Source organism: Caretta caretta, chromosome 7 (genome assembly GCF_965140235.1).
Source record: "Caretta caretta isolate rCarCar2 chromosome 7, rCarCar1.hap1, whole genome shotgun sequence".
Classification (NCBI taxonomy): domain Eukaryota; kingdom Metazoa; phylum Chordata; order Testudines; family Cheloniidae; genus Caretta; species Caretta caretta.
Genome location: NC_134212.1, coordinates 89,556,551 through 89,582,411, shown reverse-complemented (window position 1 = coordinate 89,582,411; position 25,861 = coordinate 89,556,551). Strand labels below are relative to the sequence as shown.

The 25,861-nt window shown below is 37.4% G+C and overlaps 1 protein-coding gene across 3 annotated transcripts in view; it reads left to right on the top strand.

Annotated features, from left to right (window-relative positions):
• PRKG1 (protein kinase cGMP-dependent 1) overlaps window positions 1-25,861 on the top strand; it is an 891,251-nt gene that overhangs the window by 823,287 nt on the left and 42,103 nt on the right. For all 3 annotated transcript variants that reach the window (XM_048859225.2, XM_048859224.2, XM_048859227.2), the window contains one exon: window positions 17,912-18,008. In XM_048859225.2, the coding sequence (XP_048715182.1) occupies window positions 17,912-18,008 (97 nt within the window). The remainder of the gene's footprint in view (window positions 1-17,911; window positions 18,009-25,861) is intronic.

Here is a 25,861-nt window from a genome sequence, read left to right as displayed (position 1 = left end):
TTTCTACTGATCAGTAAGAGTTTGACTCTGATTATGCCTTCAGCAAATATCCTACCTCACCTTTCAGAAAGGATATTTCAAGCCTGTCCAAAATATTTATATAATACAAACTTTTTGTCATATTTTGAATAGTTGCAGTTCTTCAGCAAATAACTTTTAAAACTGCTTCACTGTTTGATATAGGTTGCAGTGGAAGAACACTACTAGTAGCTCTTTTAGAAAACCAGTGTTTTCCTAATCATCTCAGAAGATGTCGCAGAAGTTCACTAGAGAGAGACTTACTCTGTCCCTGAGGGTTTTGAAATGTTTCCAAAATTTAAAACACATATAATTTTTTCCAGGTATTTACTGATGTTTCAGCCATTGGAGCCTTCAGCAGCAAGGCTAGAGTGACTGAAATACTGCTTAATCTGTGGACTGAATGAAAGACTTAAACATATTAAATAAAATTTTGGAAACTTCTGAAACCCTAATACAACAAATAATTCTCATTGGTGCCTTCTGGAAATTCTTATGAGCTGCTGAAGCTTGTCAGGAACCACAGACTCCCACCCATATTTTCATACCTGCTAAAGCAAAATTGTAACACTCTTACGATAAATCCAGGTCTCCTTAGGAATTTACAGTAGATTACGCAGCCCATAGTACATGGAAATGTCTTTGAGCACCCCTTGATAGGTGAGACCATGGGTTGGCAGTTGACTACTAAGTGTTGAATCAATCTTTAGCAAGTAAGTCTTTGCCTGTAAAGGAAAATCTTTAAATGATGAACAGGTTAATATGGCTGTTTCACACAACACTCCCAGAGCAGAAATCCAATCATGCAGTATTACTTGATACCTGTGTGACTTCAATCAATAAGTAATTAATAAAGAACATGGTAAGTTGCACATATATCTATGTATAATATCAAGAGGTCATGAAAACAAGGCTGAGCGCACCTGATCTTTTCTTCTCTTTCCTTTTTTTATTTTTTCTTTAAAAAGCAATCAAGTTCTTCATCAGAGCATTGCTGTTGCCATGGTGAACATTTACTTATGCAAGCAGTGCAGTCTTTTTACGTTCAGCCTAGAAACAAGGGGGTCATCAAGTGTTTACGTGCTTAGATGAGCAGATTGTAAATTCACAGGCTCTAATTAGCAGTATGCAATACATTTATAAACTCCTGGGATTTTGTAAAGCGGTACAAAAAAGAACAGAATTAACTGAACAAAATGACTGTGATTTAACCAATTGGAAGCTGTAATTGTACTGCTTTTTCCTTGAGACTACATGCTACTTATGGAGGAGGTGTTAGCTAATGTTCTAACACCAGTGCACCTCTTCCTTGCCAAATGCTGCAAATTGCGTTTGAATAAGTATTTTGCTCTTCTTACAAGTATGGTGTCAGGCACTCGCATTAAGTCTATTTATTGATCTTAGTTATTCTTGAGGTGATAGATTCGCTATTAAAGAGCACAGTACTTGTCATAATCAAAGTAAGTACCTCATGTCTAAAGTCAAAGTACACAATTCTGTCACCTGTGTATATAACCATCTCCTTCTGAGAATAATATATGGGGTAAGGACAGAATTATACATGGCATATAGTATTCAGGGATTAATTTCAAGAATCAAACAGGTTCTCAGCACATTCAGAAAGAAACAGAAATTTATACCAGGTGAATTAGATTAAATGTTTAACAAAATGTTCAAGCAATTTTGAATAAGATGTCCTCGGGAGATAAACTTGCTATGGGAGGAAATAGCAGATACCCAATTTTTATAGATTAGAGGCTATATTGTCCCTTCTGTTGTGCAGCAAGGAGGGTCTCAGAGTAGGCAGAAATTCTGTTGCAGTGGGTCCAGAACTGACAGAGGGAGAGAGAGAAACTCATCTGCACAAACACTGGTTAGAATTTTATTGGCTTAGGTGGCATGGCCATCCAAAGGAGTCAGATGTGGGGATGGGCGTTCTACACAGCAGTGTCTTCATAGATCACTTTTTTGGTCGGTCCTCTTCCCCTTTCCCCAATCCCTGCTGGTTGGTAGAATATATTTAACCACAAGACAAGGACTGATGAGATAGAAAGAGATTAGTTTTTCCTCAACAGTTCAGGATGGGTGGAGGTGTCTCAATGTTTGTAACAATGTTAAATATGTTTAATTTGCATTTGTCTATGTAGAGGATTCTCATACTTTTCCCTGGTATTTTCTTTTAAATAGAGATGCCATTTGGTGCATTCCTATGGCAAAAAAGAGTGGTCTTCAGATATTTCTTTATTCATCTAAATGATGTTAAATTCTTTCAGTCCTGTTCCCTAAGGATTTTTTCTATAGAAATCAAATGGGAGGGTGGGAGGAAAACTTGAAGCCTTATCTTCCAAACATGTTTTTCATATGCACGCTCAATTATAGAAAAGACAAAATTGATGAATGAGTGGTGAGTAGTAAAAGGAATTTAGTGAATTACCTCCCAGTCCTGAGATTTTGAGGACAGGTGGGAGCAGGTAAAACTAGTGAGCCTAATACTTAGAATGTGAGACTTAATGTACTACTTCATTCTGATCATTTAAAAAGCTCATGCTCAAATAAATTGGTTAGTCTCTAAGGTGCCACAAGTACTCCTTTTCTTTTTGCGAATACAGACTAACACGGCTGTTCCTCTGAAACCTTAAAAAATAGAGTTTTAGTACTAGATTCTGCAGTAATTCCTGGACTCTAAAATCATGCCTCTCACTGAATACGAACGAAGATGCCCAGTGGCCAAGCCTTAGCCAATGCAGTTTATGTCAATCTCTTGCTATCTTTCCCTCCTCCATATCTGCCTGCCTAAACGGCCTGGATTCCTCTTCCCAAAGGAAATTGCTTCAGCATGAAGAAGTGACGAGATTAAAAAAAAAAAGGAATTTAACCTGTGGGATGGAAATGGATTCAGTAATTGCAAACAACGTTCTGCACCACGTACTAGGAGAGCTATCACCTACGGTGATACTGCCACTGCCAGCTGTGTCAGCTCTGTTGCAATCAACATGGACACTGCAGGTCACTGTCCAGTGTTAAAAAGTTCATAAAGCCAAAGCGGTAGCATTGCACTCACAGTTTATGCTCATCTTCTATGCAGACAGGCTTAGCATATCACTGAGCCCTGCACACATTTCTCTGCAATATTAGTCTAACACTATACCCCTGTTGAAACAAGGATGGCTGAGGAAAAGGAAAACAACTCTACAAGGAGTAGAGACTAGGTATGGCCAGGGCATAGAGGCTTAAATATAATCCAGTGAAAATAAATTATGTGTATAGTGGCCATTTTTTAACTTCTGCCAAACAGGACTAATGGCTCGCTTGAGAGTGCTTAACACCAGCATTGAGAAGAAAGTGATAGCAGGGGCAGCTTTGAGGACCAGCCGTTGGCACAGTGTTTGAGGTTTCTAATAAAACAGCATCTCTCCCAGCCAGCTGCTGGTGATGCCTGCTGGGCACAGTGTCCTTGCCAGTTTGCAGGCCCTCTCAACGTATTTCCTGTATCATGAGTAAAGCAGGAAAGAAATTTTGATGATTCCTTGAACGCAAAATGTTTCATGGAAATGTGTTCATTTTGACAAAACTGAAAATACGTGTTACGGTTTTCCATTAAAAAATGGTGTTTCTTTCGGGTTTTTTTTTTTTTAATTTTACAGTATAAAATGAAGAAAGTCAAAATCATAATGAAACATATTGATCTTATTTAAACAAAAATTTCAGTTGATCCCAAACAGAATTTTTTCAGAATTTTGTTTCACAGGAAGTTTCAAAAATGTTTAGTTTAGTTCCATTTCTGAACAGAATTTTTTTCAAAATCCTGAGAAACAAAAAATCTGGCTCCCAGCCAGCCCTAACCCTGCGACTCAAAGCACCAATCTCAGCAGCCCTGTGAAAGGCTGTTCTATCAACCCACACCTGCACTCCACCAGAATGGACTCTGATCCAAAATCAGTGGGAATCTTCCCATTGACTTCAGTGGGCTTTGAACCAGGCCTTTTGAGCTAGCCAGAGACAGAGTCAAAAATATTTTTTGCAGGGATGCTTTAGCAGTACAAGTAAGGGAAATGAACTCTACCAGAGGGAGGAACTCTCAGAGACATCCTTACTCCCTTACAATCCAAAAACTGAGTTTTTATATGTTCATATATTCAGGTATGTATATAAACTTGACACAGTAAAGTGTATCAGATGCTCTGTAGCCATTATGGGCCTTGTTTCATATTATGGAAAGATACAGTGTTAAGAAAAATGTCTTTATTAAAATTAAGTAATAAAAAAAGTCTTGTTACCAGTGATGTTCAAATTTTAACTCATCTATTTTAATTAAAATAATTAAAATCCCTTGTTCCTAGTAAGGGCTAAAATTGTGCTGTCTGAGAAGTGCAAAAGTATGTTGGAAACCGTTATAAGCTTCTTGTTTTGTTTTGTTTTAAATTATCTGGGTCTAGTCTAGTTTTTAATGAAGTCAGTGGCAAAAGTCTCAGACCAGGCCTCGGCACTCTTAAAAATCAATATGATGTTTTCAAAAAATTTTGCACATGCAATAAATAATTGGCTCCAGGGCTGAACCCTGCCTGACAAACTCCAGCTGGCATCACATGTTTATGGCTGAGTTTTAAATTGCTGGAAGTAGGGGTTATACTGAAAGTGATAAAGCAACTGTTGGATGGATGAATTGGTTGCAGTGTCAACAACAGTGTTCTGCTTAATTGTTCTAAAGAAAATAAAAGTACAAAATAAAAGGAAAGATGATGCCTATTTAATCAGTCACATATATATGGAACATTATTGAGTATTCTTTCAGTTAGATAGATAAAGTTCCATTGAACCCAATGGAATTTCATATTTCATTTACTTGAATTATTTGAGTACCCATTCTAAACACTAACCACTTTATTAAACCACAAATAATATTTCATGACACACTATGGGGAATTCATGTAGGCACTTGCAGCCCTTGTATGCAGACTTCACCACTGTAAAAGCTCAACAATGCCACTGTATGCTCACTGCCCCTTGGAAAATATCCCTGGTGTAAGGGTTTCCCCAAATGATCAGCATAGTCAGCTCTACACCACATCATACAGGACCCTTGAGTTTATTCTAAGCACAGGCTATTTCCAGTGGTACCCATGGGTTTGGTTATAGCCAGGACACAGCCCTTGAGTCTGCCCTAACATTTCATAGAATCATAGAATATCAGGGTTGAAAGGGACCTCAGGAGGTCATCTAGTCCAAATCCCTGCTCAAAGCAGGACCGATCCCCAATTAAATCATCCCAGACAGGGCTTTGTCAAACCTGACCTTAAAAACTTCTAAGGAAGGAGATTCCACCACCTCCCTAGATAACACATTCCAGTGTTTCACCACCCTCCTAGTGAAAAAGTTTTTCCTATTATCCAACCTAAATCTCCCCCACTGCAACTTGAGACCATTACTCCTTGTTCTGTCATCTGCTACCACTGAGAACAGTCTAAAGCCATCCTCTTTGGAACCCCCTTTCAGGTAGTTGAAAGCCGCTATCAAATCCCGCCTCATTCTTCTCTTCTGTAGACTAAACATCCCCAGTTCCCTCAGCCTCTCCTCATAACTCATGTGTTCCAGTCCCCTAATCATTTTTGTTGCCCTCCGCTGGACTCTTTCCAATTTTTCCACATCCTTCTTGTAGTGTGAGGCCCAAAACTGGACACAGTACTCCAGATGAGGCCTCACCAGTGTCGAATAGAGGGGAACGATCACGTCCCTCGATCTGCTGGCTATGCCCCTACTTATACATCCCAAAATGCTATTGGCCTTCTTGGCAACAAGGGCACACTGCTGGCTCATATCCAGCTTCTCGTCCACTGTCACCCCTAGGTCCTTTTCCGCAGAACTGCTGCCTAGCCATTCGGTCCCTAGTCTGTAGCGGTGCATTGGATTCTTCCATCCTAAGTGCAGGACCCTGCACTTATCCTTATTGAACCTCATCAGATTTCTTTTGGCCCAATCCTCCAATTTGTCTAGGTCCCTCTGTATCCTGTCCCTACCCTCCAGCGTATCTACCTCTCCTCCCAGTTTAGTGTCATCTGCAAACTTGCTGAGGGTGCAATCCACACCATCCTCCAGATCATTTATGAAGATATTGAACAAAACGGGCCCCAGGACTGACCCTTGGGGCACTCCACTTGATACCGGCTGCCAACTAGACATGGAGCCATTGATCACTACCTGTTGAGCCCGACAATCTAGCCAGCTTTCTATCCACCTTATAGTCCATTCATCCAGCCCATACTTCTTTAACTTGCTGGCAAGAATACTGTGGGAGACTGTGTCAAAAGCTTTGATAAAGTCAAGGAACAACACGTTGACTGCTTTCTCTTCATCCACAGATCCAGTTATCTCGTCATAGAAGGCAATTAGATTAGTCAGGACTTTGTCTTGGACTAAATTGGCCTTGGCAGTCCTTAGATCAGGGACTGATACCCTCCCCTTCAGCTCTTCACTGGACTCAGCATCAGTGCAGAGATGATTCCCCATGTTAAGTCATCTCAGTAGGTTCAATGAACTGCCCAAGGGGAAATAAAACCTACCCTCCTTAACATTAACACCTATCAGCAGTCCCACTACCTCCCCATCCCAGCAATCCATCTCCACCAAATGCCCAAGAAAGAAGGTGGGCTTTTCAGCCTATGTGAGTAGCAGGGCAGAATTCGGCATTGAATACTGTAAGTACATGATATAACTATTTCTGGGTGGCATTTTCAAAAGCACCTAAGGGAGTTAGGCATCAAGTTCCCATTGGTTTTCAATAGAAATTGGATGCCTAACTCTCTTAAGGCATTTTGAAAATCCCATCCTCTGTCAATAGCATTCCATACGAATAGCTATAGAATTTATAAAAGCAGGAGGAATTGGTGTGAAATATCTTTTGTGAACTCTTGTTCAGTTGGCACAATAAATCTGAGCCTAGAGTAGAGCTTTAATTCTGTTTCATGTTAAGAATTTTCTTACGTCAAATATATTTGGTGTCTGAGCTGATTACATTAAAATTTCTGTTGTTCTCAGGCATATCAAATGTACAATTTAACATTTTAAGGAAGTTACAAATTTTATTTGAGGACTGCAAGTAAACTCATTAATACTGTGACCAAAGATTTGCTTTGGATTTTCTTTGTCTGTCCTTACAATAAGACTGACCCAGTGAATTGCTCAGTAGTTTTTTAATCTAATTGCAAAATTGTCATGCAAATTGGTCAGATACAAAATCTACTTCCCAAACTTTACAGTTAGGATGATAATGAAAAAACATTTTACTCTCCCATCAAAAAAATTATTTATTCCTGACAAATGGGCAGATAGAATTTTGTAAGATGGCAGTAAACAATGTGTGAGCCACCTAAACACATCTTGTTGCAATGAGAAGTTTCGGAGTCATAATACACATTTTTTCCTGCCAACAGGTTGAATTTGGACTCAGACAAAAGCAAAAACAGTGACACTTTTTGAAAAGAATAATGTATTTTTTCACTTCAGAAGAGAGCAGGTTATCGACTTAGCAAACCATAGCATGAGATGAGCCATTTCTGGCAATCTTTCTCACTTTATTTGCAGGGTTATCAGGTTTGTTTTTCAATTAAGGCTGATCAAGTACTCTCCACACATTATTTATCCAGAGAAGGAAAGTGCTCTTGATATAATCCTACTAACTTCTAGTCATAACATGTGTAAAGTACCTTTAGGCATAATCCTTTTACTAAGTAGCTGCTATTATTTTATTTATTTTTTTCATTTAGAAATACAACTGTATCAGCTTGGAAATAAGATATGACTTTGCACATGTATAATAGGAGAAGAGCATTCTCATTTATTGTATCTAAGATAAATCTGAGTGCATTCAATGGCAGTTCTGTGTAAAACTGGACCCATTACAATACCTACTCTGCAGTGTCCTTGAATTCGGACTTATTTGTCTGAGTATTAAAATAGTTCAAAAACATTAAAATTATTATGAACCAGTTGTGAACTTAGATACTACATGCATATTACTTAATAATTCTATTTCTTAAGTAATGTAGTTTGAAAATAAATAAAAATATTTTTCTAGTGAAAAATCACTTCTCTGTTAGTTTTAACTTTATGTTTTTAATTTCAGATCTCCTTCCCCTTCCAGAGGAAGTTAGTGATGCCATAGCTTTAATGTCTCTTTTAGCTGCAACTCAATTCACTTTCTGTTAGAAAATCTAAACTAGGAGGTATGCTATTTCTCCTGATTTGGAATTCATTAAAGGCAAGTACACTGTAAATTAAAGTGGTGGTAGGTTAATCCAAAATGCATAGCTTTAGCAACATTAGCTTGAAAAGAAAGAAAACCTTTCTTTTTAATGCAATTGTCTGTGAAGCTGTAACTTTCAATTGCATAGTTGCCACGAGCACAACAAGCTCACTATTCATTGCTTTTAAAAATCCAAATATAATCTCTCTGATTTGGATTTTCAGTAGAAAGTAAAAAGGGTAAAATGAAGTGGTAGCAGCTAAACCAGGAATTAAAGCCACTGCACTGCTGACCTCAGAAGGATCTTGGTCTGGAAGAAGGAGACCTGAACTAAAGAAAGGTTTTATTACACTCTTCTTTTAGAATATTTTTCCTGCTAATATATATTTCTTTCTCCCTTTCTTTTAATATTTATGAAAAAGTAAGATTAGGGTGAAAGATTAATGTGATGGTTTCGTCCTTGTTACTCTTTGGTGCTCTTAGGGGGAGTTCAGCAAATACCTGTCTGTTACTGTTTAAATGAGTAAAGATCTGTTTTTATTCCAAGTGTTGATTATGTCTGTCCCCTGTAGATATGGTCTACCATGAGGACAGCAAATAAGTGCAGAAAATGGACTGTATGGACATACTAGAATGCCTCCTGTTCCATATACATGTGGAAAGGGCAAAAGGTCCTGTTCAGAATCATAGCAATAACAGGCCAGCCCCTTCTGGTGAGCTGTAGTGGACAAAAATGACAATCCTGCAATAAGAGGATGTCAAAGTCTTGTTTGTGTCATTATTTTTATCTAACAGTGCAGTGTCTTTTTCGAATCATTTTGTCTTTTCCTATAAATGGAGAAGTCCCAATATGATTTTGTGATACTGTATTAATAAATGAACTAATAAACTAATCTGATGTAATGGGACATTACTAGTATGATTTGATGGGCCATAAAAATGAATACAGTTTTCTGTACTACGATATAACTACTATATATTTGTCAGTAAAATAATTGAAAAAAAGGCCTCTTTCTTGACATTTTTATCTTACCAATGGCAGTGTTCATTCAAAAAGGGTCTGTATGAAAGGGCATTTTTGTGCCATGAAAGAGCATCTAAAAATCAGTTAACGGGTACCTGGAGGTAGGAGATACAAAACATAGGCATTACCTATACAAGTGTTTTTTTCCACTCAGGAAAATTCAGCCTACTGCTGTTGCCTCTTGTACTCAGACTTGGACATCTCAGCCATCACTGCACCTAATGATAACTTGGGGGTCAATCCTGGGAGGTGCTGAGGTCCTTCAGCTTCCATTGAAGCCAGTGGGAGCTGGGGATGCTCAGCACCTTGCAGGATTGAATCCTGAAAGAGCAATATCATCTTCATAATTCTTTGTACTACAATGGTCCATTAAGGGACATCTCCACCAGCTGTGTGTAATATTGAAGATGACCAACACACTGAGCATACGATAGAAGATCACTGGTGCCCACACATAGGGTGGGAGCTCTGAGAGGATGACTGACAACACCTCTGCAGCTGTTCAGCCTTATAAAGAAACACAAAATGCCTCTCAAGAATCTGCTTACAGGCATTTCCAGGCTCTGGATCATGCTGCTTGTAATATATTCTGTCCATCTTCCGTACTTCTCTCTGTTGCCTGAATGTGGCTAAAGTGTGCAAGTTGATTTATCGTCTGTGCCCCACACAAACAGGGCATAGTTGAAGGTAAGGATCTCATGCAAAACTGACATGAGAAGTTTATTTTTTGCTTTTGCCCATGTGTTCATTCATAAATTCCATATTCTCCAAGGGTAAATCACATATAGTAGAAATAAAATATTTCAAATTTGACCTTTAAATAAATATCCTAATCTACATTACAAAAAATTGGACAGTCAATAATACAGTGGGAATGGAAACAATAATACCATTTACCTCTTGTTTACATTACTAACAAATATGAATACTCTTTGCTTGAATTTAATCCACCAGTGCCTAGAATTGCACTTCTATTTACCAACTGGTGTACACAAATCTAATCCAGAAAATGTACCTAGAACTGGGGTAGGAAGTTATCTGTATAGCCATCAGAAGCCATGGGAGGGCAGCAGTTTGTATATTTTACAAGGTACAGTGTGAATATACTAGATTATAGAGAAAAGAAGTGAGAAAAATACTTTATTATCGAAATGATCAATTCTTTTTCATAAACTTTGTTCTTAAGTGTTCAAAGTTGCAGTTTCATTAGGTGAAATTCATTCTTTCAGTAATTTAAACCAGCTTATCACCTTCAATTTGCTTATCCTAAAAAGCAGATTCATTACCATCACTGAAGAATCTGTTGCTTGCTCACAAATTTTCAATACACAGTTCAGGGTAACAGTTCCTCCTAAAACTGTTCTGGTGCAGCAGTTGATTGCCTGTGTTATTTAATATAATCAAACCCAACAATTTTAGAAGTTCTTGTCATATTACAAAATATCCCCAGCTACATAAGCACCTGTGTAAGTTTAAGCACATAAATCCTAATGTATTCAATGGAATCCATTCACATATTTACAGCTACATATGTTAAAGTATCTTGAGGCCTTAGAGATGACCCTAAGTTGCAATGGCTTTCCTTCTGCTCTCTGTGTAACACAAACACAAGATTCTATAGGGATGAAATCCTGACCTCAATTAAGTCAATAAAAGTTTTGCTATTAATTTCAGTGAGGCCAAGATTTCACCCAGGGAGGAGATTAGGTGTAACTTGCTTTCTGAAACAAATCATAATGATTTTGCATCAGTTCCCGTTTAGACCAAACACATCCCACTAGTGTACGTCTAATTCTGCACAACACATATATAAGTATTCCAGTGGCAGAAAACGAATATCAAAGATGGCAAGTATGCCACTTTACAAAGCTTTTGTTTGAAGCACAAGAAAATCAGTAGGCAATGATAAACCACAACAAAATAAAGGTCAGTTCAATGATATTGAAATTGAAATAGTTAAGGTCACAATGCATAGAATAAAGACACTTTTGTTTTACTTCTTCATAGATTATTTAAATTACATTCTTTAAGCAGAGTGCTCACAGAGAACTAAAATATTCTTTTTGACTATTAGGAAGAAGGGAGCTAGACGACGAATATTTTTTTTAATTTAGATTGTGTTATTGAATGTTTTTCTGATTAAAATACAGGTTGATTCCTGGAGCTAGAACAAGTACTAGTTAGCACTGTGCAGCCTTCTGCACTAGTCCTACAAATGTGCCCACTCCGGATCCAATTTATTGCAGACTCTTACTGAGCAAGCAATATTCATTGTTTGGAAATAAGATTTGCTTTTGCTGCATTGTCCTGTGCCAATTAAATAGGTTGAGATTATAAAGCTTATTACATATTACACAACATATGTGGCCTACTGTAGGCGAGACTTGAACAGAGTCGTCCAGATGCTAGAAAGCTAGTTTATCTAACATTCTACAAAGAGTCCAAAAATCTCTTCTGCAAAATTGGGCTGAGTATGGCAAAATAGCTAGAATATGGAAACAATTCAGCTGTCCAATAAAATGGAATGTAAAACCCAAGAAATTAGCCATTGAATAAACGGATATCATTGAAAAAGACAGAAATTCTTTTTTCTTTAAAGTCATTTTATTAGTTTCAGTGAGTTTATTGTTGGCTCCCAATTGGTTACAATTTACATCTAGTTGGCAGTGTACATAGAATTAAGCCAAGTTTTGTATTGGAGATGACTGCTTAGTAACAGATGTCTAATGTTTCCCAACACATTAAGTTCATTTATTAGCTAGCTCAGTAAAACTAAATAATAGGGTAATTACAAATTTCTGTTCTTGTGTCATTTTCTCATTCTTTTTTGAGTGCCTGAGTGATTAAGATTGTGGTGATTCTTGATACATTTCAAGCCCTATTTAAAATTTATTTCAAAGTAATTCTTTGTAGTTTTATGCAGCAATCTGTTCGTTAAATAGTTGGAAAGTGGACATTCCAATATACTATGCAAACGGCCAAAAGCTTTCGTCACCACAACCTCCCAGCATAACATGTGTTATACAAATACTAAAGCTTGATTCAGTGACTGCTGTTTGAAACTAATGGGAAATTCTGTGCAATGGGATTTCTGCACAGTGACCAGCAACAGGTTGGGGCCTCTTAAATTTTTTTTTTAATATATAACTTCAGTTAATACTAAATATGGTATAAAATCAGGACACTGATTGGAACTCTTTGAATTTTGGGAAGGAGGTGGTTTGGATACAAGCCCTAGGGTGATCAGATGTCCCGATATTTAGTTGTTTGTCCCGCGTCCCGACTGGTGTATGGGTCGGGACGCCATTTGTCCTGATATTTTGCTTCGGCGGCACTCTGGCTTTTTTTTTTTTTTTTTTTTTGGCTTAGGGCGGCAAAAATCCTAGAGGCAGCCCTGGTGTGGGGGGTGAGCCTGTGGCTTCCCCCCCCCTCCATATGTCCCAATATTTTGTTCTTGTCATCTGGTCACCCTAACAAGCCCCCAGACCAAAACCTGCCAAAACAAGAACCAAAAGAAGCCTGATTTCTAGTATTTGTTTTGTTTTCTGAGATATCAAAAGGATAACCATTTTCATGAGATTTCAGAAAAATAAGGTGGCAAAATTGCTTCTATGCAGATTTGCCAAAAATTTTAGTAGAACAGCTCATGAGATTTTGTCACCGTCAAAACTGAACTATAGCTTATGTTTTATTTGGATCTGAATACCTCCTTTTCTGTCCATTTCTAACATAAATGGACATTAAACATCCAAGGCAAGGAGATTAGACACCTAAATGTTTGCTAAAACAAGGGGAATCTCTCCCATTAAAAGAGTGAGGTATTTCTTTATCTAAGGAAAAAAAGATCTTGAGGGAGTTAGGCAAACAGTTCCCATTGGAATTCAGTAGGTGTTGATTGCCTAACTCCCTTCATCTCCTCTGAAAATCACTGTCTAAATTCTTGAAAGCAGTTTAAAAGAAGTTTGGTTGCTTTGCATGGATAACTTGGGTTATAAGGCATGTTTGGTTTTTTCCTCCTATCAGCTGAATACTTCAGTGAGAATCCATGTTCACTAAGAATAAACTAACTCCCCCTTACACATTTGACACATCAACTTTTTTTTGTTTGAAAAAGTTCAATCCACCTTTTTTCCTTTGTATTCTCACTTGTCATTTTCCTGGCCCTCGGCCTGGTGGTTCTAGGACCACAAGTGGAAATGTATAAATATCTTGAGAAAGGTTGTTCTTGAAATATTTCTTCGCCCAAGTAAGGAAAGAAGTACCAGAAATCTCAGTATAGCCAATTTCTTTCAAATTCACTGAGCTGCTATCCAGATCCAAGAATTTCTGAGCATTTGAATATGGTCCAGAGAAGTATTTGGACCTTTGCATACTGAACCACACTTCAGAACCTCTCTGTGGCTGCTCATTGTACCTCTATACATTAATTACTTTATTAAATTATATAACTAAATATTATTTTTATGGCTGTCACCAACCCTTCCAGAGGTCAAAAAGGATCATGGCTAATTCAAACAAACCTGGAGACCCGATTTATGAGGCCAGATATCTAGTATATAACCTTCTCCCCTAACCTACCTCAAACACTTCTGCCATGCCAGCTGGAGAAAGGTTTTAGAATCTCTGTCATGGAAATCATTAAGAAATATGACCAGAACTTGTGTGTATATTTTTCCAAGGGGATTCAAGTTATTTCAGATTGTACAACACCCCAGTTATCACTAGAGCATGAGTAATAAACATCCCACTAGCATTTCATCCTGTCCCTGCTGGGGTGGGTTCCCAAGGACCTGAATGTCTCTGGCAGCAGCTGCTTCTTTGAACTGCCCAAAACAAGACATGCCTGTGTATATACATTATTTAACTTTCACGTGTATCTGTATTTCATTGAACTGCCCTCCTATTCCTTTATGACTAAATGCACTTTGGAGAATATTTTTGGAATTAAGCAAATTCACTATAGAATAACTCATGTAACGTGTAGTTGGTAAAATTATAAGATACAGCTTCTCTTTTACATGAAATTGAGAATTCTTATTTCAATGTTGTAGACAGAATGGTTTGAACGTACTGTATTTGCCCATTGTCTGTCATTAGTAGTGTGACTGAAACTGATTCTGAGAGACTGCACACTCCAGTATCTCTCAGTTTTTGGTTTAGAAAGCAGCACAAAATCAAATTAATGGATAAGAAGAAAGTAGCTTGAAGTCATATCCTTTTAAGGGCAACTAGGATAAAGGGTTGATTCCTAATTTATGGCATGAACAGGCATGTTCTCACTCTGATATTTTTCTTTAAATTATATTATAGATTTACTGCTAGGTTTTCCCAATGTTGAGTTATATGACACCTGTTAAAGTTAGCTCTACAGCTAAAACCCAATCCAAATCTTTGACTCTTAGAGGTAGGGGCTAAATTTTCTCCTTAGATATGTACAGAAAGCTTTCCATGGCCTGTGGGCCAATCTTTTAATTGACACCCAGGAAATCGGAAGTAACTGACTTCAGTGAAGTTACTCCAGACTGACTTCAATTTTTTTAAGGATTTACATGCACATATATAAGGGCAGAATTTGGCCCTAAATAATTTTCCTTAAGATGAGGATAGGATGTGAATCTCCTACTTTTATAGGAGGTTGAATGGGATTAGAGTTTGACCTTTACTTTTAGGAATGAAACAGAATTAGGGTGTAATTATCATTTTTAGACAAAATAGGATTGTTGTCTGGTCTGTACGCTTTCTTTTACATATATTTTTGTTTCAGAATATATATAATTCATTTCTTTCTTTTCTATAATGCCCATGACAAAGTATCTGGGACCCTGTACAAAATTTGCTCTGCAGTCTTCATTGAACTGACCGAAGAGCAGCCTATCTACCAAAAAAAATTAGCCAAACAGAAGAAAAAATAAATAGTGCATTGTAGAAGCTTAAAAATGTTTTCTTTTAATTAACTTTTTTATTAAGACAGAAAACCCAATTTAAAAGCTGTCAGTAGAGCATCAATTTTTGTGACTCTACACAGAAAGATGAAGAATATATGCTCGCTGCAAAATGCTCTTTTGTACTGGGGGTTTCAAAGAGGGTTCGTGGAATACCCATGAATCAGAAAGAGCACCTGTTTTTCTGTACTCTATTTTGGGATGTTGGGGCAGGCTTTCTCCTCTCAAGTGGAATTGTATGAACTGTACATAATTTATGCAGCACTCTGCAGTCTCTCAGCATAAAAGGCATTATAGAAATGAAAACAATTTATTCCATGTCTTTCCTATGTAAAAACTGATCACGGAGGCCTTAACAACATTTGAAAACATGCACTTAGCATGTCAGATCCCCTGCTTCCTCAGCATTGGGGAAATCCAATCAAGTTTCCCAGGACTGGACTACCGGATCCTATGCCTCCCTGACATCATGGGTTGGCCAGGATGGCACTCCCCAAGTGCATATCACATGTGCTATGTTGTGGAATAAATGACTTGGTTTAGTGCATATAAAACTCCTCATTTGATAAACCCAGTCACCACATTGTCTTGCTCCTTCCCGCCACACCATTACAAAATGAGTTTCCACAGGTACAGGCCAGAATCAGGATGGCTAATGTGGTGCTTTGTGACTTGGAAATGGGAAGCATTCCATCAGTTGGTTCAACACTGGGGTGCAAATCCTTGACAGGATCTCAGCCCTACCATTACATCTAAACCCTAGAAACTATTAAATGTAGCAAATCAGCCAAAAGGGCTAAAATATCAGAAGTCACAAACTGTATATATTTATACTTTAAATCGGTCCAGGCAGCCAGACTGAAGTAACATCTTTCCTGACTGGATTGCAACTGCTAATATAATTTGTTCTTTGTTATTTAGAAATAAGGAGATTTATAAGTAGACCTTTTATTTACCGACAACACTTAGTTTTTATGTTGCCAGTTTAATATGCACATCATGGCTAGTATAAAATGATCAGTAAGCAGCCATGTCATGCAAGGTTATTCCAAGTACTAAATAGACTCAGCACTGATTAGCTTTCAATATCAGATGCAGTCAGACTGCTCTGGCCATAGGCTCAAGGTTATTGAGAGAATCTGACGACATTATAAATAATAAAGCAGAACTCAACTATTTTGTCATCAGAAACTACAAGATAGGATTGCCTTATATTACATTTTAATTTGGTCTTTGTTATGTTTGGCCACTCCAAGCTCCTTCCCTGCCCCCATCCCCTATCCCTTTTTTTCTGCTCCTTTGTTACCTTGGAACAGGTCAACTGCTGCTTTCCCTGCCCTCACAATGTCCTTTCACTTTTAAAAAGAATAAAGAATGTTGGTTTGAGGGGAATAAAGTGGGAGTAAATTAGTTACATTCCATTATTGAATTAGATTAGATTATTCAGTGACAGCCCTAACAGTTTAGATAGATAGATAAGCTACATTAAAAAGATAGGTGGATGGATAGGTGTATATGATCATCTATAACATTTTATCATGATTGTATTATTATGAGAAAATATTAAAACCTTATCTGTAGTGAGCCATGCTTGCTTGTTATGTTATCGTGAAATAGCAGTTTGTAGGCTATTTGGATCCTCTAAATGCAAAATATTGGCATAAAATTAAATATTATATATTGGAAAACTCACTAAACAATTCCTACCCTGCATGCTTGTGTTCATAATCCTGTCAACATTACTTTCACATACAATTCTGTGTTCCTGAAGGTCAAAGGTTGTATTTGACTATGCACATGCACTGGGGACTTTTTTTGGCAGCTGAATGCCTCCTTGTCCAAAGTTTATTAAGTGGGTGGATCCTGTTCATCCATCTGCCTTCTGAGCCTTCTAAAAATACCATAATCCTCAGCAAGGAGATATTTTAAGGGATTCATATTCACAAGTATATTTGTGGGAAGCTTATTTTGGCAGGCTTGCATGTGTCAGATTTGCATGCTTGCATAGTTAGTGCTTTGTGAACTTTTATTGCAAGCCACTTGTACACAGGCTAAAGAGGGAGCTTCAGGTCTGTGGGATACTAGTTGGGAATTTCTGCTCCAAGTAGGCTTATAAATGTAAAAGAAGTGAAGATGCATTTTTAGGAATGTTAATATGTGTCTGAAGTCATTCATTTCAGACATTTGCACACCAGCCCTCAGCTTATTGGATCTAATTTCATGTAACTTGGCTGTGATTGTTCTCCAGGGACCTTAATGATCTTGCTACTTTCAATAAACATTTATAGAAACTACTGCCAGCCTGTGGATAAGGGAAACTCATATGAGAGACTTTATCTTCCAAAAATACTAAAAAGCAAAACAGTCCACAGCAGAAGATTAATAGGAAGTGTCAAAATGTAGCATTCAACTGATAACTGGAATTGAATTACAGAACAAAAAAATTGTTTTATAGACATGCAGTAGGAACTTTGATTTTCCTACTTTGGGGGGAAAGTGCAAATACATGTTATACTTTACAATTGGGACCAACAAAACTATGAGTGTGAACAAACACAGACTTTGAGACAAGATGGAAGTTAAACAGGTAAATCCTGTTCCACACTCATGCCATTCAGGTACAATCTTACGCAATACCCAGGTTTGCACCTCTAAGAAATTTCCATTTTTTCACATAAAAAAATCCAGATATGAAGCCGAAGCTGCCTTCTTCGCCAACCTGAAACTGTCTGATTTCAACATCATTGACACTCTTGGAGTTGGAGGTTTTGGACGAGTTGAACTGGTAGGTAACCTTTCTTTGTTTTTTAAATAACTTTGACCTCTATATAATTGTATTGTTCTGGAACAAATGCGGCTTTCCCCTCTTTTAGTCGTTCCTCATTATAGGACTTGATTTACTGTAAATTAACTACATCCAGGATTCTAAAGTTTCCAGTAGCTGAGGAAAGCTGCATTACGTTTTACAGTGAATAGAAATGAATGAACTCAAGCAGTTAACTTTAAGGAAATCCCGTCACTAAGGGCTTCATTCATTATGTCTTCATCCTCCAGTGTAGTCTTATGTTTAAACAGTACTACCTATGAACATAGCTTACATTTTATAAAAAAAATATGATATGGATGAACACAGAAATGTTAAAGATAAAATGTAAGCAGAAATCTAAAATCTTAATTAGTGATAATTTAAAAAACAATTCAGAAGCAGAGACAAATAATGCCATTGATTAACAAGAAAACTGTAGCTATTTTGTAATATGTGGTTTAATTGTAATAACAGAAATTCACAGAAGAATGTTCTTTGCTTGCAAAATTTGCAAGGAAGAAATATAAATGATGCAAAATCTACCTGGGCATTTTGGTATGTATGGATAGTTTGTTTATCAAAAGCAAAGATTAAGCAGGGAAAAACATGAGATGTTATCAGTTGAATGACCCATTTGAAATATCAAGTGAATAAGAAACTTATGTTAATAACTGAAGGTTAGTTTATATTACTGTGCTGACCAAAGAGTCCTTGATATATGACACCAGTTCAGTATGTTAGGAACTCCTATAAGTTATATACAGTGCAATAAACAGAGTTACTGATGCCATCTCAAAAATGAAGGGGAACCCCCGTTCCATAAAAGTATAGGGATAACACACTATTTTTACATTAACGCCTTAGTGCTGAGATCTTGACAATCACCAAAAAGCAGTGAAACATATAGCCATCAATCAGCATTTGTATTATTACTTCTGAAATATTGTAAAAATAACACTGGATGTTTGTGAAAGTTGCTAAAAGCCAGTAAATTCTATGTTAAAACTGTGACCCTCTGATTTACATCATTTAGCTGTGCCTTGTGATTATAGCACATATGTTATGTCAAGTCGGAGTACAGAACTTTGACTCTCCTGACCTCTGTTAGGTTAGGAATCTTAACTTTGTCTCAACATTTTGTAATATTGAATGACATACGTTTCATTTGTTTGATTTTATTTTTGAGAGGGTTTTATTTGGTTTGTTTTTATTTTGTTTTTGGACTTTTGTTTTTATTAAAATTTAACCAAAGATGATCCTTCATGGGAGTTTGTAATAGGTGTATCTTTTAGCATTGTTGTTTCTAGGATCCTAATCCTGTAAAAGATTTCTGGACTTAGGACATAACTTGAACTGTGTTATTCATAGCCAGTTATGATGTCTGTGCCTCCAACTGGTTATAACATTAGTCAGAAGTCATATCATGTGGGCAGGACCTAAGTCAATACCGATTATAGTATGCAAAACAGGACTTGGTTGAGAAACAAGAACAGACACAGCAACATTGGTGCTATAACCTCAGTGTCTATGTAATATAGGAAACCTATTAAATTTAACACCGAAAAAAGATCCACAAATTTGATATTAGGACTTCATACACTGATGATGAAATACTATCCAGTACAAAGGGCAAAACCCCTCTAGCTAAAGGCTTGAATGAAAGCTCAGTGTTCAAATGGCCTTATTGGGATCCTCTTCAGAGGGGAATTTAACCTTAACCAACAAAACATTTAAGATAATGTTGTTTCTGAATAAATTCCAAGTGTGTTGCTTAATTATACAAGAAGGTTTATATTTTCTAGTCAACCTGCCCCTTGTTCTTGATTCAGTCACTGATGACAAATTTTTGTGTTTGTGACATCAGAATTATTGACACTATAATTACAGTTACATTCATTGTTGTACTAGTAATTAATGAACCAGCCAGTAGAAGGAGGTTGATTGGAAAAGAGATGTTTTTCTCTCCCAAAAGTATCTTGATAATCAACAATAATTAGACAGGAAATACAGAAAACGTATGTGAAAATTTAAAAGCTTTCAGCCTTCATATACTAAGGGACTTTAGTCACAGCCACAGACCTGGTCCTAACAAAAATGCACACACAGTGGTTCAAAACTGCAGTGAGGACACATTTGTCTGGCTATGCCGAAAGAATGACAGGAGACATTAGATGTGGGTTTAATCAGGCCACAACTTTATTATTGACAGATGTCTGGGACTAACCCGGCTGATAAAAATGTGTACAATGCAGGTGCAAAATTTATGTTCCTCCAGCAGATTTACTGCCGGGACCGTACCAATTCCAGGGATGGAATTTATCTATTTATCTATGTTCTTCCAGCAATTCCCTTGCCAGGACCTTATCACTTCCAGTCAGCTCCGGGGGGCGGCTCTCACTAGCTCCCCGCCCTTGCCCTTTTCGTCCAGGTCCCTCCAGCAATTCCCTTGCTGGGAACTTACTGACCATGCCCCCATGCAGGAGGGGGTTAAGGTGGACTATAATAATGTGGGGTTGGCTCCCTGCTGTACCAGTCATAGGAATCCCCAACTGCCCACGGCTTGCTCAATTACCAAGCACCTCTCCTTAATTCCTTTTCCAAGCCATTTTTTCATTCTTTTGTGCCTTAATTTATGGAGTACCTGCACTGAAACATCCGCTATACACTTAAGTAAAAAGTTGTGACATATGGCCTACCGCCTGTCATGCTATGCATGAACCGAGCCTACCTGAACCTGCTGTGAGGAAGGCGAAAAAACCCCCACTGCACCTGGCCAATATGCTGGTAAGGGAAAAATTCCTTCCCAGCCCCCCTTAGTAGGGCGGCTAGCTTAATGCCCACATCAGATATGGCTAAACACCCGGCATATTTGTGATCTAATTAGGGAGGGAGGATGGGTGCTGCCTGGCCTGTGCTGAGTCAAGAGGGAGGGGCCAAGCCCAACTGACCTTTTAAACCGCACATTCCTATGTGGTGAGTCATTTACCACACGGACTGCTTTTTCCAGCAGATCTATGTCTTCCCTTCTCCCCCAAGCCAGAAAGTATTGCCTTCTTCTCCCGGCCAGCCAGACAAACTCCTCCCTGCTTAAGTGCAGGGTTGTGATCATATAAGCTTGTAAATAGAGATCTAGATGCCTAACTTTAGGTATCCAATTCTGAAAAAGTTGGCCTAAAAAGTGTTGCATATAATTGAATAGTTATGATATATTACCACTCAAATGACCATGATTGTTTATGATAGATGATTAGCACTTTGCATATCAAATTACTATATAATTGTCAAAAAGAAAAGGAGTACTTGTGGCACCTTAGAGACTAACCAATTTATTTGAGCATGAGCTTTCGTGAGCTACAGCTGACATTAGTACTTTTAAAATAAGTACCAGGGTAGCTTATGATTTAATATCATTCTTCATCACACTAGAAGATATGTAAAACATTTTTCTTGACTTAATTTTGTTTTTTGAACTTTTAAACACTTTTCAAAAGTTGTCATCACTGTTCCATATACTGGTAGGAGAGCTGGCTATAAAAGGATGACTAATTCACCTTCACATAAAGACCAAGCATATCACATTATCTTGCATTGCCACCTGTTTCAGAGAGAAATCTATCTAGCCTAAAAAAAAGTGTGATATTACATTTTACAATATGAACCTATAAAGTGTTGATGCTATATGTACCAAGGAAATCTATTTCCAGCTTTTATTACATAAGCATAATAAAAATGTTATACAAGCTTGTCATCATGTAGCAGGGGTGAAATTTGTTGCTCAAAAATGTTATAATTATTGTGCTTCTCCAGAAAAACTGTGATCAAGTAAAATGCACTATATTGGAAAGAACAATGTTTATAGTTTAATCTCAACTTTTGCAGTGATAGCTTTCCCATCCCCAAGGTATGACTTTAAGCCCTTCAATAGTGTACCCAGTGATGAGGTTAGAAATTGGAATGTCTGGGATTCAAATCCTGGCTAAATAGCAAGAATGTTACTATTGGACTGTAGTTTAACTTTCAGATATGGTTTGTATAATATAAGCATGATACTCCAGACACTTCTGTGAATGCTAGACTGTTTTGAGAGTTCATCCCTTGACTCAATTTAGATGCAGGTACATATCTCTTGGCGAGACAGTCAGTTGCTTAATTGTCAATTCTATGGAGATTAGAATGGAATTGGTTGGTATTTTTGTAGCAAAAAGTTGAAATGTAGCAATCATATAAAATCATCTGTAATGAAAAATCTTAGCTGTCAAATGTGGTGATGTGGTCTTTCCTGTGTAATTTTGTTGTCTGTATAAGTTAATAGAGATTTCCAGTAGGCTTGTATTGTTATACATGGAGTTTGCACAGTTTTTGTTAGATATCTGACCTCTGTTCCATATTACTCTTATCATCATGGGTGCCGTTTTTGTCCTTTGCCCCCAACAGACTTCCTCTGTAGTAAGCATCTATCAAAGTCTTTTACTGGAAGGAGAGACCAGAAGAGGCTCCAAAGTTGTTACTGCTATTCCAGCTATTAACAGTCTTGTTAGTTATAAAAATAATGGCACATTTCAATTAAGCAAAAACCAAACTAGCTTATGCTTTTCTATCAAGCACACACCATATGCCAATTCTTTCCTTCCACATAGAACCATAAAAGAACTCTTGGCTCCTGGTAAAAGGGACTGTCCATGAATTCCAATTTTCTCACTCTCCTTCTACTGGCAGTTTGTTGGCTTCTATGTTGTTTGACTCACTTAGCCATTCACTTAGCAACTCAGTCCTCCCTTCCCCATCACCCTGCCTGATATGTACATCCAAAATATAGTGCAATACACTTATAATCAAACTAGTACTCACTTTACCTAAGACAAAAAACAGCTATTGAATTAATAGATGTCTGATGTTGAACTTTCCCAAGGTACAAAATATTCCACCCTTTGTCCTTGGATTGGCCGCTACCACCACCAAACAAATACTGGTTACTGGGGAAGAGCTGTTTGGAAACGTCTTTCCCCCGAAAATACTTCCCACAACCTTGCACCCCACTTCCTGGACAAGGTTTGGTAAAAAGCCTCACCAATTTGCCTAGGTGACTACAGACCCAGACCCTTAGATCTTAAGAACAATGAACAATCCTCCCAACACTTGCAGCCCCCCTTTCCTGGGAAATGTTGGATAAAAAGCCTCACCAATTTGCATAGGTGACCACAGACCCAAACCCTTGGATCTGAGAACAATGAAAAAGCATTCAGTTTTCTTACAAGAAGACTTTTAATAGAAATAGAAGTCAATAGAAATCACCTCTGTAAAATCAGGATGGTAGATACCTTACAGGGTAACTAGATTCAAAACATAGAGAAACCCTCTAGGCAAAACCTTAAGTTACAAAAAAGATACACAGACAGAAATAGTTATTCTATTCAGCACAATTCTTTTCTCAGCCATTTAAAGAAATCATAATCTAACACATACCTAGCTAGATTACTTACTAAAAGTCTAAGACTCATTCCTGGTCTATCCCTGGCAGAAAAAGCATATAGACAGACAGAGACCCTTTGTTTTTCTCCCTCCTCCCAGCTTTTGAAAGTATCTTGTCTCCTCATTGGTCATTTTGGTCAGGTGCCAGCGAGGTTACCTTTAGCTTCTTAACCCTTTGCAGGTGAGAGGAGCTTTCCCCTGGCCAGGAGGGATTTCAAAGGGGTTTACCCTTCCCTTTATATTTATGACACATGGCATTCATCATTGTTATATCTAAGCATCTTCCATTGTGGTGACTATCTGCTCATATGGTGTATGAAGTCAAGTTACTGAACATTAAATTGATATGGAATGTAAAGAAACATTATGTAAAATAAAAATGTCTTTTAGTGTTTTTTTTCCTGAAAAATAATCCAATTGTCTTAATTTCTGAAAAATATCCTGCACATTTTCATTCTTTTTGGGGGACCTAAAATTTAAATGAATGTTATTACCCACAGAATGTCATTTTCCATTAAGGTTTACCACATGTTCACCTGCCCCCCAACAGCAGGTCATATCTTCTAATTTATTTATTACTGTTATTATTGCTCTCTGCTTTCCTCCTACTTTCAATCCTTTTTTAGAACTATCTGCCCCAAACTCTATATATTTTAGACTTAAATGCAGGTTATTCTTGCCAGCATTGGAAGAAGTATATCAGCTGATCTAGAGACATAAATCTAAATTCAAAGCTGCAAGAAAACTGAGTCAAGTGAAGGGGCTCTGAGCACAAGTAGAGTAAAAATCAGTTCCTTTGCTGAGCACATTTCTTTAGTAAATTGACTTATGCAGTTATCATCTCAGAGATGCATGACTATCACTCAGAGACCTTGCCAGATGAATGGCAAAGAGAAGGTTTTAAATTTCTAAAGCTGTGTTTATAAAATTGCAAAATTAGTACCACTACTCCACACCTAATCATAGACATGAGTGAAACCATTGTCCAATTTGATATCATATCTGAAACTATAGTCAACTCTGTAGGTCCTGTATGTCAATCAAAACTATTGACTATGAAAAGCTCATCTTTCCCACTGTCTTCATGGATATATAAGTTGATAGTGAGCAGTTGATATACCTAATATTCAAATATAAAGCACTGCCAAAGGGCAGGATCCTGTTATTGGTGCCATGTGGACAAAGAGATTGTGAAAACTAAATGATAAAGAACTGGGTAAATTAGTCTGGTCTTTTAGATCTCAGTTCAGCAAAGCACATAATGATGAGTTTAACACTGTGCATGTACTAATGTTCCATTACTGTCAAGAACGTGCTTAACTTCTTTGCTGAGATGGGATGGACTTAGGCATATGGTTAAAGTTATGCATATGTTTAAGAATTTTGCTTCATTGGGCCTGTACAAAACAGGTTTTAAACAGACAGTATGGGCATTTTTCATGCTAATTTACATTTTAAGAGATAGCTGGCCATGGAATTATTCCTAGAGCACTATTAAATTTGCTGCAGCCTCTAGGCATTCTTGTAAATAATCCTTTTTATGGCTTTCCAGAAGCCCTGCTTGATTAATTAGCTGACTTGGGAAAATCTAATTTTATTCCAACAGGATGACAGAAGTGAGATTCTGGCACTTATTTGGGTATATTTCCACGTGCATAGAAATTCTCTGTTTTTATATAAGCAGGCTTTTCTTCCTCCCTCTTTTTTAGTTTGCAAAGAATAATACAAGGTTTAAAGAAAGCAAGTTTTGTGTGTGTGTGTGTGCACGTGCGCACATATGCACACAAGGAAACAACTAGGGGCCTTATCCTGGAAGGTTCTGAATCCCTTCCTTAAAAAGAATGGGTATTCTGAATGCTGTAATTGGCAAGGAAAATGACGTTCTGTGAAGGAACTTGAAGATTAGAGATCTGAGTAAGAACTCCACATAAAAGTGACACGGAAAGCCCACCAGCTTAGCTGAGGCTGAAAAAAATGTTGTTTAGAAAGCACACACACACACACAAGACTGGATAATTATTTTTGAAGGCTTTGAGTGACAATGTTATACTTGGCTTGAATACTACCGAAAGAGTGAATTTTCTTTATTTGTCTTTCTCTGATTTTTAATATTTATTGAAAGCGTTGTATTAAAATACTTTTTGAGTGTTACTTTGTATACGGAAACTTACCCAGAAAGACTGACATGGAGTTCCAAAAATGATGAGATATTGTCTGTGGCACATCTATCAAATCTATCATTTATGCTTAATTTTCTTGACTGTAGTGGCTAGGTGGATATGAAAAGGGAAAAATGAATAAGGAAGAAAGAGTTTGATTGCTGTTGTATTTGTTTTTTGTTTTTGCCAATTGGCCTTGGTAGG